The sequence below is a fragment of the Cygnus olor genome, chromosome 24, assembly GCF_009769625.2.
Source record: "Cygnus olor isolate bCygOlo1 chromosome 24, bCygOlo1.pri.v2, whole genome shotgun sequence".
NCBI classification, from domain to species: domain Eukaryota; kingdom Metazoa; phylum Chordata; class Aves; order Anseriformes; family Anatidae; genus Cygnus; species Cygnus olor.
In genome coordinates this window covers 6211891-6230768 of record NC_049192.1, presented here as the reverse complement: position 1 = coordinate 6230768, position 18878 = coordinate 6211891, and the positions used below count along the sequence as shown (strand labels likewise).

The following is an 18878-nucleotide window of genomic DNA, read 5'->3' as shown; positions in this document are numbered from 1 at the left end:
TGGGTGGCCCCAGGGTGCCCAGTTGTGGTGTCCCCATGGCAGGGCTCTGGGTGCTGGCAGAGCTGCCCCAGAAGGGGGGCTGCATCCAAACAACCCCAGTACCCCCCTCCCGGGACCCCGGTGTGCAGCAGGGGTGCAGTGGTGGTGGCTCCTGGGGGGTGACCGTCCCCCCAACCCCGTCCCTGAGGCGCACGGAAGCGTTGGGTGAGCTTTATTGCTGATGCAGTGGCCGCAGTTGTACAAATCGTGAGCAATGCTTCACACCAGGGGTGGGCACAGCGCCCCAAAACCCGCTGCCCCCCCGCAGCCAGGGCTTCATGGGCAGACAGTGTCCCCTGACTGGCCCCATGCCCACGGGCAGAGGAGCTGGCAGGGCTGCAGGTGACGCTGGCAGCACGGGGGGCCACTGCCACCCCCTCCTGCTGCCCCCCACCCCAGGAGCAGACCCCCCTACGAGCCCTGCTCTTCCCACGGAGCACTTGGTCACTGCACAGGGACAAATGTCTGGGTGCAGAGGTCAGGTCCCGCATTCTGCAGGGGCAGGACAGCCCTGGGACCCTGGGGACAGCCCTGGGGACAGCCCTGGGCGCACGCCCCCACCCCAGCTCCACCTCCTGCTGCAGCTCTCCACCACCTCCTACCCCGTGTACCACCGATGTCCCCGTCACCCTCCCGGCCACTCGGAGACCCTGTGGGGACACAAGCGGTGACGATGGCCCAGATGTCCCCTGGCTGGGGCGGTCCATCTGCTCGGCCCAGGTTGGACCGGGCTGGAGGGCATCAGCCCCTCGGTGCACTCCCAGGGGACCCCCGGCCCCGCTGCACTCCCCGGCCCGTGGCACTGCCTCCCTTCCACCACGAGCCCCCTTTCCCCGCGGTGGGGTTGGATGCAGCAGGGACGTGGGGACAGCCACCACCCCCTCCTCCGTCCTTGACATCCCCGAGCGGCCAGACAGAGCGGGGCACGGTGCTGGCAGAAGAGAGAGCTTGAGGGCTTCGCAACCGTAACAATAATAAATACAAGGTCTTCCTCACACACTGCATCGAACGGCCGTGCTGGCCCTCCTCGGGCCCGGCCCTTCCTCCGTCAGTCCCAGAGAGATCGCTGCTCCTCGGCGTCGGTCACTGCAGGGTCCCAGAGGGCTCGTCATGGCAAGAGTCACGAGGAAGGCGAGAGTCCCGGGGTCTGCCACGCCAGGCTGCGGGGGCAAAGCCGTCCCGCTCCCTACTGCAGCAGCTTCGGTAAATCCACCTGCCGGAGAAGACAGCCCGTTACAGGGCAGAGCCGGGAGAGGTGGCAGGGGCTGCTGGAGGGGCTCGAGGACCTGATGCAGAGCTGCATGGTGGTGCTGGACCCCTCCCCGGTGCTGCCAGACCCCTCCCCGGTGCTGCTGAGGATGCTCGGAGCTCCAGGGTCACCCGTCCCTCCTGGCCAGGCTATGGCTGTCCCCAGGGCAGCCACACAGGGACACAAAGCACTGGGACAAGCGAGGAACTTCAGGGCTTGGCGCTGGGATGAGGGGGAGATGCAGCCCCTCGAGGTCCCCCCCAGCCCTGGGGGAGCAGGAGCCAGGCGAGCTGCTGCCCTCAGGGACCTGCTGCCCACACAATCCTGCCTGCACCGGCACCGTTGGGGCTGAGCACTGCTAAAGCTCAGCATGGGGTGGTCCTGGATCTCCACCCCCCGGGTTTATGGGTCTAAACTGGCTCCTTCCCTGTGTCCCAACCCCTGGGCCAAATCTGGCCACTGGAAGGAGGTGCCCACCCCAGGGGCTCTGCCAAGGGACGGATCTGCTGGCCTCACGTGCTCCACAAGGGATGGTGCAGAGGGACGGGTCTGCCGACCCTGCGTGCTCCACGAAGGGACGGATCTGCCCCTGCCACGTGCTGTGCACGGAGGCTGCGACCTTGGACCCCAGGCTGTCACCCCCCCGAGGACAGCCCTCACCCTCCACCACCCAGGTGATGACAGACGTGGCCGCAGATCTCAGCCCCCACGCTAGACCCGCCACGGCGCCGCACTTGCCTTCTTGAGCTGTTTGAGGTTGCTGGAGCGGATGGCCGCCAGGAGCTGGTCCCGCGAGTTCTTCTCCTGGACCGGCAGCGCCCGGTCTCCCATTTTCCTCTGCGTGGCCGGCGAGAGCGAGTTCCTCAGGTTCTCGTTGATCAGCGGCGGGGCGAGCGGAGGAGGAGGCGGGGGCGGCGCGGCGGGCGCTCCCCCTTTCTTGGGAGAGTTTTTGGGGGAAGCCTTGGGGGATGGCTGCGGGGACCCCTTGGGGGACCCCTTCGGGGCTCCGACCTTGGGCACCTCCAGCAGGTCCTTCTTCTCCCCGCGCTCTTGTGCCAGTTTCTGCTCCTGGAGGCGTTTCTGCCTCTGTTTGTCCATGTTTCGGCTCAGCAGGTTGGTGACCGTCATGCGAGGCCCGGCCAGCTCGAAGTGGTAGCCCAGCTTGAGCAGTGTGGTGTTCTCCTTCAGGAGCTTGGCGATCTCCATCTCCGTCTTCCCCCCACAGATGTGCCGCTGGTTGTGGAAGCGCAGCTCCGTCAGCGTGTTGTTCTGCAGCAGCGCCCGGAAAATGGCCAGGATGCCCTTGCCCGTGATGTGGTTGGAGTCCAGGTTGATGCTCGTCAGCACTTTGTTGGACTTGAGCATGATGGCGATGGCGAAGGCCACGTGGTCGTCGGCGCGGGTGTTGGCCAGCGCGAACAGCTTGACCACCGTGTTGAACTCCAGGGCCTCGGTGAAGCGCACCAGGGTCTCATTGTTGATGCAGTCCGAGTTGTTGACGTTGACTTCGGTCACCTCGGCGTCGTTGTTCTTCACCTTCTCGATGAGCTCATCGAAGATGCTGGAAGCTTCGTCTTCCTTGGCCTGGTCCGGGGAGCTGCCGGTGGCGGGCTTGGAGGCGCTGCTCTCGGTCGCCGCCGTCGCCTTGGCCTCCTGTTTCTCCTCCGCTGCCTTTTCTGCCTCTGGCTGAGGTTTCTCCTTCTCATCTGCCTTTGATTTTTTCAGATCTGAACTCTTTTCCTCTTCTTTTTTATCTTTTTCTTTCTTCTCTTCTTTTTTGTCTTTTCCTTTCTTCTCTTCTTCTTTTTTGTCTTTTTCTGCCTCTTTCTTTGATCCTGAACTCTTCTCTTCCTCCTTTTTGTCCTTCTCCGTGCCCTTCTTCAGTGCCGAACCCTTTTCTTCTTCCTTCTTGTCCTTCCCTGTCTCCTTCTTTGCTGCCGAGCTCTTCTCTTCCTCCTTTTTATCCTTCCCTGCAAACTTCTTTAATACTGAGCCCTTCTCCTCCTCCTTTTTATCCTTCCCTGTGTCCTTCTTTAACACTGAGCCCTTCTCCTCTTCCTTTTTGTCCTTCCCCTTCTCCTTCTTTACCGCTGAATCCTTCTCTTCCTCCTTCTTGTCCTTCCCCATCAGCTTTTTCTCCATGGCCTTGACCTTGTCATTGATGGCTTTCCCATCCTTGGTTTTGCTCTCAGCCTCAGCTTTAACCTTTGGGTCTGTCTTCTGAGGACTTTCTTCCTTTTTCGAGACTTTCCCCACTCCTGTATCTCGTTTCCGGGCCAGGTCTTTGGCAGGAGCTTCCTTTCCCTTTTCTTCTCCATTCTTGGCTTCCTGCTTCTTCTCGGCCAGTCTGGTTTCCTAACAACAGAGAAACACGGAGGTGTTACAGGGGCAGGGTCCCCGACCTCCAGCCTCGCCACCCCGGACTCACCGTCACAAACTCGGCTGCTCTCGCACAGCCCGGCTCGGGAAGCTCTGGGAGCCCACGAGGGAGGAGCTGCCCCGAAACGCAACAGGCGCCGTCTTTTCCTAAACCGCCGCTGGTGGCTTTCAGCCCATTTGTATGGGGCCAGCGAAGGGCTGGAGGCTCTGGGGGAGATGGGGAAGGCAGAGCCCCAGCCCCAGCACTGCTCGGGGTGAGAAATGACAATGGGGTGAAGGGAGGCGTGGGCGGTTTGTGATAGGAACCTGGGGAGGGCATCGCACGGGGTCCCCAGGAGGCAATGGGGATGCCAGAGGGGAGCATGAGGCCAGCTAAGCGACCTGCCCCAAATCGGGCTGGTTTAACCCTGAATATGGGCCAGAGTCTCCTCGTCTCACCCGAGTGATTTCCCAGCGCTGCTCACGCGCTGCAGCCCATGGCCCTGCTTTGCAAGAGGCCGCTGATCCCAGACGAGGTCCTGGCTCCCGGGGGGGTTTGGTGTGCAAGTGCCCCCCGTGCAGGCAGAGCCTGCAGCACCCGGGTGTACCGAGCTCCTGCTGCAGCTCCCCAGGGCATCGTCGCTGCACGGTGACACCGGTGATGGTGATGCTGCCCACCCAGCAGTCACACCCAGCCCTGGGCTCTCTGAAATTGGGCTCCCCAGGCCAGGATTTTGCAGGTTTGAGCTCCCTGAAGAAAACCAAGGGAACTGGGATGTGGCGTTTATCTGCAACGTGTCTTCTGGTGTCCAAAGGCATCAGAGAATGGAAAAGCTTCCTACAGGGCGCTCTCAGGGAAGGACGTGTTGGGCACGGCAGTGTCGCTGCAGCTGGCACCCCTTCCCCGTGCACACGAAGAAGCCGTGCAGCAGTGCTCGGACCTCCTGAGCTTCCTCCTCTGTCCCCAGGCCAGTCAGGACGCCTGCTGGCTCCCTAGCAGGCTGGCAAACAGCAGCGCTTTCGTTTTGTCTGCAGCTGCCTGCCCGCTCCTCCAAGCGAGCTTTGGCTCTGTGCTGCGTGCTCGGCGCGATGCCCCTGCTGTGCCCGCGGGGCTCTGTGGGCAGCAGGGGCTCAGTCCGGCTTTCGGCTCGCCAGCGCTGACCTCCAGGCAGCGACCACGTCCTCCCTGCATGCAGGATGCAACCCCGAGGCTCGAGGGCTATTTTCTTACGGGCTACCTCCGGCACCAAAGGATTTTCCTCTTTTCCTTCGTGTTTCAGGGCCATTTGATCATTTGTCTCTTGTCCATTAAAACCCCTTTTCTTTTGGTACTTTTGTCAAGCGACCGATCCTCCCCGGGGCGCAGCGTGTGCGTTGCTGCCAACCACAGCCAGGACTCAGCGGGTGTCCCGGTGCCGCCTTCACCCTTGGTGGACGGGGCTGGGCAGCGTCTCCCACCGGCACCACTTTGCAATGCTCTGCTTCTGCAACCCAAGGCTTTGCTGGGTGCAAGCACCCTCCAGCCTGCTGGTTCTCTTACGGCGCTGGATTCACCTCCTCATGTGCCTGGAGCGATGCCGACACGGGAGCAAGAGGTTGTTACAGCACCGCAGCAAGAGCGGGGCAGTGGGGCAGGATTCCGCTCCCACTGACGGAGATGAGTCGATGTTACAAAGCGATGCTGGGTGCACGTGAACCCCTGACACCGGGACCAGGCAGGTTTGGTGTGCAGGGGAAGATCCTTCTGTAAGGTCTGTGGCTGGGTTTGGTGATTTAAGTCTCCTTCTCCCTGTTCCCTGCCCGGGAGCACGCAGGTTCTGCTCCTCCCGGCTCTTCCTGGGTGCTCGGTCGGCTTTGGTGGCCCTGAAAGTTTCTGTCCGGGGGAAGCAGAGGGCTGGGAGCTGTGGTCAGGACACGCTCAGGTCTGTGGGGTTAATCTGAGTGTCCTCATCTTGACCACAGCAATGCTGGTGATCGGGCAGTGCTGCTGGCTGCGGGATGCAGAAGCACCGTGGCGAGGGGGTGTCAGGGCAAGTGTCATCTTTGCCAGGGGGCATCAGGACTTCAGGGAAAGCAGGAAGAAATGCCTCTGGGAGATGCAGCTGGAATTCATTTACGAGCTCACAGCACCAGGACAGCACCGTGGCTTCGCCCAGTGCTTGAAACCCCAAATCAGAGCCCGGAGACCCTGGTGTGCAGCCGGGGCTGTCCCCCCAGCTGGGACCCCACAGCCCAGCTGCGGCTCTGCCAGCCCCGTGCCGGTCCTCTGGGACGGCAGCTTGGTGGAAAGAACTGGCCCAGCCATCATCAGGGCAGCTGTGGGGACAGCTTGTACCTGGCGTGTGCACAGATGCCATCTGGGACGAGAGCTGTTTGTTTAGTTAAGAAATTTCTTGGCTCCCTGGCACGGACCTGAACAGGCAGCAGCGAGGCACCAGACCCCACAGAGCTGCCCCTGCAGCACTGCAGTGCTGCGGACCCCCAGGAGCGGGGACAGACCCCATCCTGGGGGTGTCCCGATCCCAGCATCTCCCTGTCCTGGGGTCTGCGGGGAGCAGGCGGTGCCACCGCCTCCAGCACGGAGCTGGCGGCCCCTCTGACCCAGGTGTGCCCTGCTCCCGGGGCCGGGATGGTGCAGGGACGCTTGGTGACATCCCGAAGCACCTCGGTGAAGGGGAAGCCAGGTCCCTGGAGGGAGTTTCATGGCATGGGGGCTTGCTGCCTTGCACAGCGATGCCCAATGGTGCCCTTCAAAGGTGTCTGGGGATGTCCCAGGCTGGAGGTTTCCTGCTCGTCCCCGCAGCCCCCCTGGGCTCTGCAGCCCCCTGAGCCCTCCCGGACCCGCAGGCAGCAGCTCCTGCCCCACACCGAGTGCTCCGAAAGCCTTCTCCTTCCTGGCCCGAGCTCACTTGGTGATGGGAGCCTGGGGCTCCCCTAAGCTCCAAGACCAAGCAGAGCAAAGGCTTTGGCTAGGAACGAGCAGATCCTGGAGAGAGGGAGGAAAAACCTGGTGAGAAGGAGCTGCAACACCTCCCATACGCAGAGGAGGCAACGGATTTCTGCAAACAAGGCGAAACCAGAGCAAAATAAGATGAACAGCAAATCCCTGCTAGGCAAAGCGGCTGCAGCAAGTGTATCTTTTTATCACATCGTTAGCACTGTTCTCATTAAAGCTACCATCCCCTGACGTGCTGCCACACATCCAGAGCAAAAAGGGAAGGGACTGACGTGCAAAGACCACCGCAGGCGCTGGTGCAGGCAGCGTTTGCGTGCCCACGTTGGGTGTGTCGTCAGAGCTGCGAGCTCCGGCATAAAGCACCCCGTGCCTGCAGGGGAGAGCTCCACCAGGGCCCACCTTGGGCTGGGGGGACACGGGGGGGACGTCGGGGACCCCAGCCATGGGGCTCGGTGGCAGGACGGTGCAGGAGGGGACGGGTGGAGGGAACGAGCGCGTCCCCTGCTCCTCCCTGCACCTTCTCCAGCAGCGCGGCTGCCCCGCAGCCTCTCCATGGCCATCTCCAGCCCTGCTGCTCGCTCCTCTCCCCAGCGCTGACATATTTACCTTGGGCACCTAGAAACAGGCACCACGGCACCCGGTCCTGTGCCATTCCCTCTGCTGCGAGCGCGATTATTAGGGGAATATTTTTACACTGCGTGTCAGACCTTTAAAAATAAGCCTAATGAAAACAGCCTGGTACTTGGCTGATTAATCACCAGTGTTTTGATGAACTGAAATGCCTCCCCGTTTCCTCTAAATAGACTAAAATGAGCATTGCCATTGCTTGTTAGCATTTGCAACCCTCAAACCCACTCAGATGCTTCCTTAAAAGGCAAAGCAGAGCGGGAACTTCTTGCCTGGAATCCCGGTGCAGCGGCCGGGGCCGGGCTGTGCCGCGTGGCGAGCCCTGCGCCGGGCAGGCCCCGGGGTGGCTGGGTGGGAGCCGGGGGTGCCGGGCCCTGCTTCTCCCCCCGGTGAGTGGGGGGCCTGATGGCTCTCGGCTCCTGCCCCTGAAGCCCCACAGCTCGTTCTGGGGTGGGAAATCAGCGGGTGCTCGCCCAGCACGGGGACGGAGGGGGCACCGAAGAACAGGCTGTGAGCCCCGGGGCACGGGGGGGGTCGGCTCCCGAGGGGCTGCCGGCTCCGGGTGCTGTTTGGTGGCAGCGGGGACGTGGGCGCCCAGCAGAGGGGGGACGTCTGTTCTCGGGGAGCACTGGGGGAGCGCACGGCTCTCCTGCACCGAGAAGCAGGCGTCTGCCGAAGGACAGCTGGACCAGCTGAAGCTAATCAACCCAGGAATGATTTCAGCCTCGTGGGGTAACTTCTGCACGTAACTTGGAGCCCACCAAAGCCCAGGGGTCTTCTCCTCATGACTCTTCTCCACCAACCCCCCTGGCAGAGCTATTTCTGCCTGCTGGCTCTTGCCACCAACGGGGGCTGTCCACCCGGAGCTGTGCTCCGCACAGACCGACCAGACTCCCTCCAGAGCTGCAGGGCAAAGCATAAGCCAAGTGGCAGTCCCCTTCTCCCAGCCTCTGCTAGGATAATAAGTTCTCCCCATGGGATATTTTCCAGTCTGTCTTTTGTCAGGACGTGGCTTGGGCAATGGGAACCCACCTGCACAAATCCTGAGTGATGGAGGGGATTTTGGAGCAGGGAGAGCAGGAACATGGGGGGCAGACATCTGAGACACAGCGGGGAGCCCCCAGACCAGCAAGGGAAGGGTTTGGTTATTTGAAGTAAGGGGTTTAGGCATAATTACAGCTCCATAACTGACCACCCACGCTAGTACCTGTGCCTGAGGGCTTTTGGTCTGTCCTGCATGTGCTTCCGAGTCCTTCAAAGGTCTCCAGAGCCACTGTGAGACTCCGAGGTCCAACCCACAGCTCTAACTGGGCATCTGCAACATCCCTGTGGTGTGAGCCATATGGAGCCCCCCTGTCCCCTCGGTCCTGCCTGGCTCACCCGAATCCACCCAGGGGCTGTGGGAGGACAGCAGCATCCCACCACCCCCCAGCACGACTGTGGGTGAAGGGGGCGAGGATGCTGGGCACAAGCCGTGTGAGAGCTCCCAGGGGACAGGGACGTCCCCTGAGACTGTTCCACTGCACGCAGAAGTCCCCTGAGACGGGCAGCGGCCAAACGCTGGTTGTCTTTGCCTGTGATGCTGCTGGGTATTTGGGTACCCGTTGCCATCACGGTCTAGGGAAAGGTTGCTGGAGCCAAGCTGATCCACGACGAGCGGGCCGAGCTGTTCCCTTCCTCCATTCCTCGACCAAGTTTGAGTAACCCGGGGACAGCTCAGAGCCAAGGACATTCCTGGAAAAACGCCGTGTCCTTGGCTGAGGCCGGAGCGCTACTAAACCCGGACCGCTGGAGAGCACCGGGGGGAGCAGAAGCCTCCGGATCCTCCACCAAGTCCAGGACAGCGCCGCCAGCGTGGGCCTGGGGCTGCTCCGCCTGGGGCAGACCCCGGGCAGCCCTCCTGCTCCTCAGCCGAGAGCAAAGCCGCTCGCACCCGTGGCTGCGCCCGCCGTGGGCTCCCTGGTAGGACCATCCGCAGGCAGCAGGCAGTTTCTCCCTTGGCACGTTTGTTTTTCTTGGCATGGAGCAGGGGTGGAAGGATGCAGACCCGGCATGACCCCCAGGCTGTGCTCTGCGTGCTGAAGCCCGGAGCGATGTAAACAACTTCTTGCCCCGTCCCGCCTCGGCTCTTACTGTTGTTCTAACGAGGAGCCCAGTTATTCCCCTTCCCTTTTGCTCAGGCCTTTCTAACCCCAAACATCACCGCCTCTCTGCACTTCCCAGGCCAATGTTGTTTAAAACATGCTCCTTCTGAGATGCAGCGCTGTTCTCCAGGGACTGGCCAGCTTCTGGCCCTGACTTTTGTCTTTCTTTGCCTTCGTTGGTGAATTAAGTCAGATAACAAACATTTCAGCTGTTTCCTTTAGCCGGCTAGCCCCAGCTCCTCCGCAGCAACACGCAGCCATTTTCCAGAGAGCCATTTTCCATTTCCATTTTCCAGCGGCCCTTAAAGCCGTGGGATACTTTGCGAATGGAAAGTTTTGTTTCTCTAACAAAACCCGTTTTTAGAAACCTGGGTTCTGCTCTTCTACCCATCAATTTCCCAGCCCCTTCTCCCAGCAGGGCCGTGGCAGAAGGGGATATTCCCAAGCTGAGATCTTTGCTCTGCTCACTCCGTCTTCGGCAGAGGTTGTGAAGGGCAGTGGATGTCAGTGATGAACACCCCAGCCACCTCGCGGCTGGATTTCTGCCTGGTGCACTTTCTGTGGGCAGCCCACAAAAGGCATTCCTTGGATTTTTAGGACAGAAGAACGTCAAACCAGCTCTAGCGAACTTCACAACCCCCCTCCTGCCCTCCACACTACTGGGAGCAGGATGTTGGAGCAGCAGGGCTCTGGCTCCCGGCCTCCCGGGGCTACATGGACGCGTCTCCAAGCCCCTTGCTGGGGTAGGACTCCCACGGGTCCCACCAGCCAGCCCACGGGACCACCGCAGCCACCCCACGACATCGCTGCCAAAATTAGAGGGCTGGTTTGTTGGCCAAATCCCCAGGAGTTCCTGCGTCACCCGGGCTCCTCTGCCACGTGGGGGCTGCAGCCCCAAAATCGGCCCTTTATGAGACAGCGGGGCATGCCGGGGTCCTGCTCTCTGCTTCCTAGGAACTGCAGACGCTCCCTGGAAGGAAGCAAACTGCAGCTCCCCTTCTGCAGGCTGCTCCCATCCCCGTGCAGCTCCGTGCCAATTCCCACGCCGGGCGCATCCTGGTCCTGGTCCCCCTGCCAAAGGCAGGGCCACTCGGCGCCCTCGGCAGCATCCGTTCACACACATCTGTGTGTGAATCCTGACCCAAACACCGGGACGCAGATTTGGGTTCTCAGCTCTAGGCTGCTCAACCCAACTTCAAGGGGCTGCACGCCCCGAAACACCCCGGCACCCTGCATCTCTTTATCAGCAACACCTAAACAGAAAATAACCCCCCCCGTCGGTGGCAGCTCGGCCCATAGAAGCTGAACACCCTGAGCATTTCCATAGGTTTGTCTGCATCCCCGTTGTGGTTTATGTAAATACAGACCTCAGCTGTTAACTGCTGTTTTTTCAGACTGACCAGAAACCCGGTGTTTTTTTGGGCTTGTGCCCTTAGATGGACTGTGTGCCTTCCAGGCAGAAACTTTGCTCTTGGCACGAGCTGCGAGCCGCTGGAACACTGTGTGCTGCGACTCGCGCCGGTCCCAGCAAGGCTGTGCCGCCATCACCCCCTCCCCACGGCACTACAACCCCCCGCTCCGGGCGTGACGGAGTTCTCACACCGGTTGTTCAAAAACGCAGCTCCGACCCACGTGTGTTGCCTCCTCTCCTGCTTCAGCTGTTGCACTGCAGCCCTCTCGGTCACCCATCATCGGATCGTTCCTGCTTTCCTCCTTGCCTCGGAGGTCTGTCTCCTCGCCTGTGGCCAGCTGGAGCTCCTCGCTGATGCTCGTCCTTCTCCTCCGAGTGTTGGTGCATTTTCAGAGATGAAGAACTACACATCCGAGCACAGGCAGCAGCAGTTTTGGTTTCGTGCAGTGAGAGGTGAGAAGGGGAAGGGCTCTCCTGGAGGCGCTGGTCTGCGGCAGGCTGGAGAGACCACGGAGCAGAGACCATCCGTGGCCGCCCCTAAGGGCCAGATGGGAGCCACTCAACACCTCTGGCTTCTTTCAGAGTGTGTGACTGTTTTGGATGTCCCCAGCTATCGTCTGCACCTCTCTTGGAGGCCGGGAGCTGGCAGAACACCACCTTGTTCTGATGGGTAGAGCAGGCACCGACGTTGCCAGAGCCTGCCCCGGCCTGGTCTATGAGAAAGGCAAGACGGGGAGCTGGTGGCGGCTCTTGGGGAGGGAAGGGAACAGCCTTGGCATATCGACAGATCGGCTGATAAACAGAGCAGCAGAGTTTAGATACATTCGTGTTAGTCACAGACTGGTAAGATGCTTAAAGAATGATACAAGCACTTCTTTTCCCTCGTTTACAATTCCCCTTGAGTCTGTCCCAGCTATTTAAATCTGGAGCTTGTTTTTCTTCCAGATATTTCCATGAAAAAAAAATGACAGGCTTTGAGCATTAATAGGAAACTTTAACTTGGTTTTCTGTAACGAAGCAGAAGGGCTCACCAGTAGGGATCTTCACTTTTCCTGGTGTCTCCTTCCTCTATTAATCCACTATTTATCCTTAAAAGTGGCTTAAACACAACCCAGCAGCGTGCGCCCGAGCCTACCTGTGCACACTTCAGCAACAGGACAGGAAGGCAGCAGGACTTTTCTGAAGAGCTTCCCAAGGAGTTCCATAATCCCCGACCACGGCACTAGGACCTGTGCAGGGCCTCCAAGGAGCGGGTCCCAAGGCTTACACGCAGAGACACCAGCACACGTGCAAGCACCCTGCTAAAAAAAGCGGTTTTGTGGCCCTGGCACGAATCTCCTCCACTGGCAGGATGATGAACGCCCCCACCTGCAATATCCCTGCACGCCCCCAGCCTTCCCTGCCTGAAGCAGCTTGAAATCGGTGCAGCCCCACGGGGAGGCAGGGCTGGGGGCTCTGGTGGGACCGGGACACCCAGGTGTCCTCTCCTTGCAAGCGCGGAGGGTGAGGGAAGGAGGCTCCATCCGTTCCTGGGGAGGGCGGTGGGGCTGCAGGAGGGGGGCACAAGGGGGTGCCGCTGCCACCAGGCGCTCAGCAGGTTGGGAGCCACCTGAGGCCAGGCAGGAGCCCAGGGAGAGCCCAGAATAACAGCGGGCGGGTGTAGTGGTGTGCTTTGAAAAGCAAAACCTCCTGCCGAGGACATGGCTACTGCCACGGCGCGCTCGTCCACCAAACCACCTGGTGCCATGGCACGTGCGGGTCACGCCGAGCTGCGGGGCTCCCCACGGTGGCTCTTCTCAGCCCGGTCCCTCCTGGCTAGTGTGACCCCGGGGGGTCTAGGGGTGACCAAATGCCAATGGGGAAGACGGGGATATCCCCAGGGTGTGCGTCATGGTGCTACACGCACGCGTACGCGCTGTCAGAGGTGTCACCAGCAGCCGAGGAAGAGGCAGACAAAGCCGGCTGGAGCAGCTCTCCCACGTCGCAGCCCTCACCCAGCTCACCCGGCAGCAAACACCCCCCCCTGGAGACACCGCACGCACCGGGCCCTTCCTCAGTTTCCCCTCTTCTAAAGAGGAATCCCAGGCACGACACAAAAATTTCAGGTGACAGCGAGTCAGCTGGGCCCCTGCCGACTCGCACCGCTTAACGCCGCTGCTTCAAACTCCGCCGTGTTTGTAACCCGAATTTCTCTCTCATTATGTCTTTGCCTGCTACACGAAAAAGCCACAAACCATTAAAACCCCCATTTGTCCACTTGTGTGAATATTAGTTTAACCGTGGCTCCCTTGATACGCGGGCCTGCAGAGAGGCCGTGCTGAGTGCATCCGAGGAGAGGCACAGCCCCGAGCTCCGTGGCTGAACAGGGGTATGCCTTCACACGCCAGCAATATTTAATGAAGATTAATTAATTAATGCATCACCAAGGTATGAATTTGGCTGCACGGTGCGGAGAAGTCAGGGCAAAGCTCACATCTATTTTGAGCTGTTTATAAACTGCTTCCTAGTTACCCAAGTTTGCCCTTTTCATCACAGAGAAAGACGACGTGTTATTGTGAAGTTTCAATATTTCTAAATATACCCGCTCCTCCCAACGCTGAGGAGGGAATTGGGGTGCCTGGAGCTGGTCCAAGAGCAGAGGAATGACTGCAAGAAGAACCGTGAGACTGGCCGGCACCGAGCCCTTTCCTTTAAAACCCCTTCCCTTTACAACACCTCCTTCCCCTCCGGCCAGCTCCTGCCGTCCCCACCGGCACCCAAATCCCACCAGCAACTGCACCGACGAACGGTGGGCAATGAGTGGAGCTGGGCAGGGAACTCCCGAATATTTCCTATCCTCAGCGCCTTTGTGCAAGGCAGCTGCGGACCTGGGGACCTGTAGCTCCAGGACAAGATGCCAGCCTCCCGTCCCCCCCACGCCGCAGGGACAGCCCAGAGGCAGGACGACACCTCCCCATGCTCCCCATCCCTCCGCTGCCCTCCCGTGCTCAGGCTCCTGCTTCTCACTCGCAAAGCTTTTGCTCGATGCGTTTCACTGGGGATGCCGTGTGCCCGTGGGTGCAGAGGGCTGAGAGCTGCCGAGGGGCAGAGGTTTGGGTGGGCATGGGTGGGCGATGTCGGCACCCAGCTGGTGACCGCCATCCGCTGTGCGAACCCGCGGCACTCCTGCTGGCGGGCACAAGCGCACCGCAGCCCGCGGCACCGCGAAATCTGCTGATATGGAGAGGGACTTGTCGTCGCAGCCCCTGGGGCTCCCAGCAGCCGGCTGAGAGCTGGGAGCCACGGGATGCTCCGGAGGGCTCCACGCACTCGCTTCATCCAAAACACCCCCCCGGGGCGCGGGGAGCGCTCTGCCTGCGGGGCTGCTCTCCTCGAGCACTCCGGTGTCCCGGTGATCCCGTCCTGCCCCCCGCGCCCCGTGGCAGAGCCCGGCGGGGCCCGACCTGCCGGCGCTGGCACCTTCTGGGTGCTAATCCCAGGTCCCAACAATGCCAGGGAGGAAGGGATGGAGGGTATTTTTTCTCACCCTGCAGGGACTGAAATAGAAGAAGAAAGCCAGTTCTGCAATATCCAGTTACCGCAGCGCGATCTAACGGGGCCAGTTTCGCTGCCGAATTTGACCAGTTGCCCACCTGCTTTGTCCTCCACGGCCCAAAGCCACCGACGTTCAAACGGGAGCACGGGGAGAGCCTTTCCCAGGAGCTCCCTCACTGCGCTCCCCGCCAGCCCTGGCGCAGCACACCCCCAGGACACCTCTCCTCCCTGTGCCAGCCCTTGCAAACCAGTGCAGACCCCTGCGATGCCACTGGGATGACTGGGGCGGGCCTGTCCTGCTGTGCCGGCAGCTCTCCGTGGGGGGAAGGTGAGCGTGGTGCTCTCAGCCAGGGGCACGGCGCTTCCTGCAGCGACCCAGCGGTGGGAATTGGTCCCCCAGCCCACGCCAACACCGCATATAGAAGGTGAAGGCTGCCAGCGCCGTGTCCTCGCAGCCAGGGGAAAGCTCCCCGGCGGCTGGGAGAACTGCTTAACCCCTCGTGCAGGTCTCCAGAACCAACCTGCTCTTACTTCTCCTGCAGTTTTCGTCCTTCTCTCCCTGTTTGCATCCTGGCTGCACCCCAGACCCCAGTCAGGAGAGGGTCTCCTGTAATAAGCTCCGTACACATCCCCAGGGAGCTTTCCAGGGTGCTCCAGGCCACTCAGAGCTTGATTACTCTGCAGGGTGCTGCTGGGTGCCCCGGGACACGGAAACAGAGCCAGAGCAGGCAGCTCTGGGGAGCTCATGCATGGCTCTGCTCCGCTCCCCCTACGAGGCTCCTCGGCCCCTGCACCGAGGATGCGGACCCAGCCTGGGACACAAAACCTGCCCGTGCTCCGCAGAAAAATAGCTGCAGGGTCCCCTTCTTTCGCTTTCTGGCTCAGCCTGCCATAAAAAACGAGGGAAACCAAATGCTTCCCAGCCTCCCACGCACCGAGCACATACCAAATATTCTTAGTGCAGAGGTTAATAAATGTTACAGAGAAGTGGGACTGGCTCCCACTGAGGCGAGGCACAAATAGGCGGGATGAGGGACTGGCATGAAGCTTTCTGGCTCAAGGCGAGCTCCTAAAGGATTTGCCAAGTGCAGAGAAGGAGATAAATGTGCCCAAATGAAAATAAAAGAATGAGTTTTAACTGAACAATAAAGAGGAAACAAATGGCTTAGGGCATAACCCGCTTCTCGGGGTGATTTCCACAAAATAGCAAACTTTTCTCTTTTTTTTGTTCCACAAGAACCAGAAACTGTTTGAGCTTTTGCACAAGAGGAACTGAACGGACCAAGAATCCGGGGATCTCCAAAGGCAAAAGCAGGAGGAAAGAGAAACACAGCCCGCAGGGTTGCTGTCACCGCAGCCGACCCTCCAGCCTTCTTCTGGCTGCAGAAGCCACCTCTGCCACCAGCCCTGCCCCGGGATGCTGGAGATGAGGCAGAGAGAAACCCCCTGGCACCAGCACCAGTTCTGGCTTTCAGAGATTTCATGAAATCTCCTGTCGGCTCCTGGCGTGCCAGCACCAGCTCCCCGCCTCATCCTCTGGTCTCTCCACGACAGCTATTCCTCTCTAGCAAGCACCGCACGCCGCTCACGGAGCTCACGTTTTCCACCTCGTCCCCTAAACCAGCCCCAACTCGCGGGTGTGCCCGAGAGCCAGCTGAAACGCGGGGAGATGGGACTTACGTCTACCGAGTGCTCCCTCTGGATGCGTTTCTTGGTCTCCTTCTCACAGTGGTTGAGCACCGCGTCGCAGTTCTGCGGGCTGGTTGGCGAATTCTCCGTTTGGTTTTTCTGACTCTGCTCCAGAGGGATGCTTCCATCCGAATCCACCACATCCAGCTCCTTCTCCAGCTCCTCCATCTCCTCTGGAGACAGAGTCGACAGCAAGCTGTCTATGTCCGGATCTTCACTAACTTGTCGCCGATATTTGGCAACTTTGGACATCTTGGCCCGTTGGCGAGACACGGTTGCGGTTGTTGTGGTACCCAAAGCAAGAGAAAAAAACCAGAGCCGAAGCTCTAACACCGCTTCCCGCAGCGGCAGCAGGTGCTGAAGCGTTAAATCGCAGCAGCTCTCAACCGCTGCAGCCCCGGGGGCTCGGTAGTGATGAAGAGGGGACACCCCTCGGCCCAAGAGTTGGCCAATAACAGCGCCCAGCGGCGATTCGGGTGCGGGGAAGCCAATGGAGCCCAGCGGGAGGCGGGGAATGGTGCTATCAGAGCAGCCTGAAACCCGAGGACATTCCAGGGAACCATGCAGAGCTGCATGACCAAATTTAGTCCGGAGCATTTAGCCTTTTAAAGGCAATGGGCCAACGTAGCGAGAAAAACACGCAAAAATGCACGAGCTGGCAGGCTGGGGAGCTGGGGGCTGGGGGCTGATCCCAGCACATGCCCGTGGGTGCCTGCGGGCGAATAAAGAGGTCAGCCTTGCTCCGAAGTCTGCCCCGTTACCGGAGGGCAGATTTTCGGGAGACGAGCCTTATGTCAGTGACAGCTCTTGAGTGAAACCCGCAGCAGCGTGCCCACCCCAGGGGGTTTTCACCCTTATCCTGGTGCTCTCCAGGATCCGCGGGGTCAGCCAGAGCGCGCAGCCTGCCGGGCAGAGCTGCTCACGGTGCTGGCGCAGGCTGGCTCTGCACGAAGGGCGTGCGAAGCCCGGCGTCTGCGAGCCCAGGAGGCACCAGGCAGCGCGTGCCAGCCCGGCGCCCGCTCCTCGCTCAGCAAAGCCCCGGCCCAGCACCGTCCCCGGGTCGCCTGATCGGCGCTTCTGCTGGTCCCCTGGCCCCTGCAGGGGGTCTGCAGCTGCTCGTCCGTTTCCCCTTGCCCAGCCCTGGAGACATCCCTCCTGCACAGGCCAAATTCCTGAGTGTCTCCTGCCTCTGGCTCAGGCAGTGCCCTAAGCCTGGGCTTCGGTTGGAGGCATCTACTTTCCATCGACCTAATCCGTGAAGAAGCTTACTGGCATCTGCGAGGTCTCCCGGGGGGACACGGCAGATATGCTCTTTCCCTCCAGATTTCAAAGCAGCTTTGCCCCATGCACAACATTTTGTACCCATGTGATATACTGCCGCCTTCACCCTTTTCTTCATTCTTTATCATTCTCCTGCTATTTACTGCCTGCTCTCAGACCTCTCTCCTAGACTGAGCAGGCAGCCCTTTGGTCTCCTTCTGTAAAATAAGCTCTTGTAGGATTTTCCTCACCAGCTTCATCACCACCTTCCTTTCCTCACCACCTTCCCTGCCTGTCCCCCCTGGGTCGGATCTCGTCCTGAACAGAGGCACAGGGTGCTCCAGGTGAGCCTCCCAGTGCCTTGTGCTCCAGACCAGACATTCCCCATCTGGACGGGAAATGCAGACTCTTGTTGCATTCTAGGATTTCATTTATCTCCAGCATCCCAGCACCCAGCCCCTGCTCATAGCCTTCCTATGATTCACCCGCACAACTGAGATGTTTTCCAGATTGTAGAAGAAAATGTTGGTTTTAGTTTCCAAGTGCATATTCTTAAACATTGTGGCACTGAATTTCATCCCACTTCACCCCATCACTTTTATCTCCCTGATCGCCCGATCCCCATCTGTACTGACTGCAGCAGTTCCAGAAAACCTGGCACGATCAGAAAAGCTACCAGCGCTCCGCAGGCCTGTGCCGAGGTCCTAAATGAAAACGTGAAGATCGAAGACAAGACTGAACAGCGAGGGACCTCACTGGCAATCTCCTGATATTTCCTCCTCCCCCTCGCTTCCCACTGCCGAGCATTGGGTGGGCAGCAAAAACTGGTTTTAGTGCTTCTTGACTGCTTCCAGTACTGCAAATCTGGTTTTGGTAGAATAAGATCACCATTGATACTCTGTGTTTTTGTTCCTGGACCCTGACTGCTGTGCTGAGGGGCACCAGACATCGAGCTCCCCGAGGAGCTGTGCGCTCAGGGCCCTGAGGTGCTCCTGAGGCCCCACGCATCCGTCCCTGATCTGCGGGTCCGTGTCTGCTGGGCTCTCCTCCGCTGAGCTGCAGAGCTGCCTGTGCAGAGGTGACAGCCAGAGCCTTGCAGAGGAATGTCCCTTCATTAGCGGAGGCCCTTCGGCAAGAGCAGGAAGGCAGGGAGAGGAGCTGGGTCTCCCCAGACCTGTCAGTTTGTAGCAGGAGGTCTCAGTGGAACTCATCTTGGCTGTCACTCGTCCCTTTTTAAAGGGGACGGCAGCACAGCTCTTGAACGCGCCGCATTCCACAGAGCTCTCAGTGCCATAAGAAAGGAAACGCTGGAAAGAAAATCTAGTTTTCACCCGGGAATAAGAGGTGCTCTGGAGATGTGCGCTGCTCTTCGTGGGCCAGCAGCAACTGGGACCGGGCGGGGGCTGCGTGCTGCAGCCACCACGGGATTGATGCCGGCCCCCTGGAGGCTCGGCCAGGTGGGAGAGCGCAGTACGATACGGCGCAGCAAAGCACAGTACAGCACGGCATGGTGCAGCACGGCGCAGCACAGCACGGCACGGTGCAGCATGGTGCAACATGGCACTGCACAGTACAGCGCAGTGTGGTGCAGTGTGGCACGGCGCAGTGCAG

General features: G+C 60.1%; 2 protein-coding genes across 2 annotated transcripts; both read right to left on the bottom strand.

Annotated features, from left to right (window-relative positions):
* Window positions 1-194: 194 nt before the first annotated feature.
* On the bottom strand, window positions 195-18801 carry LMOD1 (leiomodin 1). Its single transcript, XM_040535574.1, has 3 exons — window positions 15999-18801; window positions 2027-3643; window positions 195-1252 (listed from the first exon to the last, which is right to left on the bottom strand). The coding sequence occupies exons 1-3, from the start codon at window positions 16602-16604 to the stop codon at window positions 1226-1228; spliced, it is 2250 nt and encodes a 749-aa protein (XP_040391508.1). The 5' UTR covers window positions 16605-18801; the 3' UTR covers window positions 195-1225.
* LOC121059149 lies at window positions 3612-15068 on the bottom strand. Its single transcript, XM_040535576.1, has 2 exons — window positions 14311-15068; window positions 3612-6705 (listed from the first exon to the last, which is right to left on the bottom strand). Exons 1-2 carry the CDS (start codon window positions 15063-15065, stop codon window positions 6552-6554), a joined length of 909 nt encoding a protein of 302 aa, XP_040391510.1. The 5' UTR covers window positions 15066-15068; the 3' UTR covers window positions 3612-6551.
* Window positions 18802-18878: the final 77 nt, after the last annotated feature.

Coding starts and splice junctions, on each gene's coding strand:
- LMOD1 (XM_040535574.1), bottom strand. CDS start 16,604: ATGCTCCGGACTAAATTTGGTCATGCAGCTCTGCATGGTTCCCTGGAA. Junction 3,644..15,998: donor AGAGGGAGCACTCGGTAGAC/GTAAGTCCCATC, acceptor CTCTGTTGTTAG/GAAACCAGACTGGCCGAGAA. Junction 1,253..2,026: donor ACCTCAAACAGCTCAAGAAG/GCAAGTGCGGCG, acceptor CTTCTCCGGCAG/GTGGATTTACCGAAGCTGCT.
- LOC121059149 (XM_040535576.1), bottom strand. CDS start 15,065: ATGAGCTCCCCAGAGCTGCCTGCTCTGGCTCTGTTTCCGTGTCCCGGG. Junction 6,706..14,310: donor TCTATTTCAGTCCCTGCAGG/GTGAGAAAAAAT, acceptor CCTTGTTTGCAG/AAATCCGTTGCCTCCTCTGC.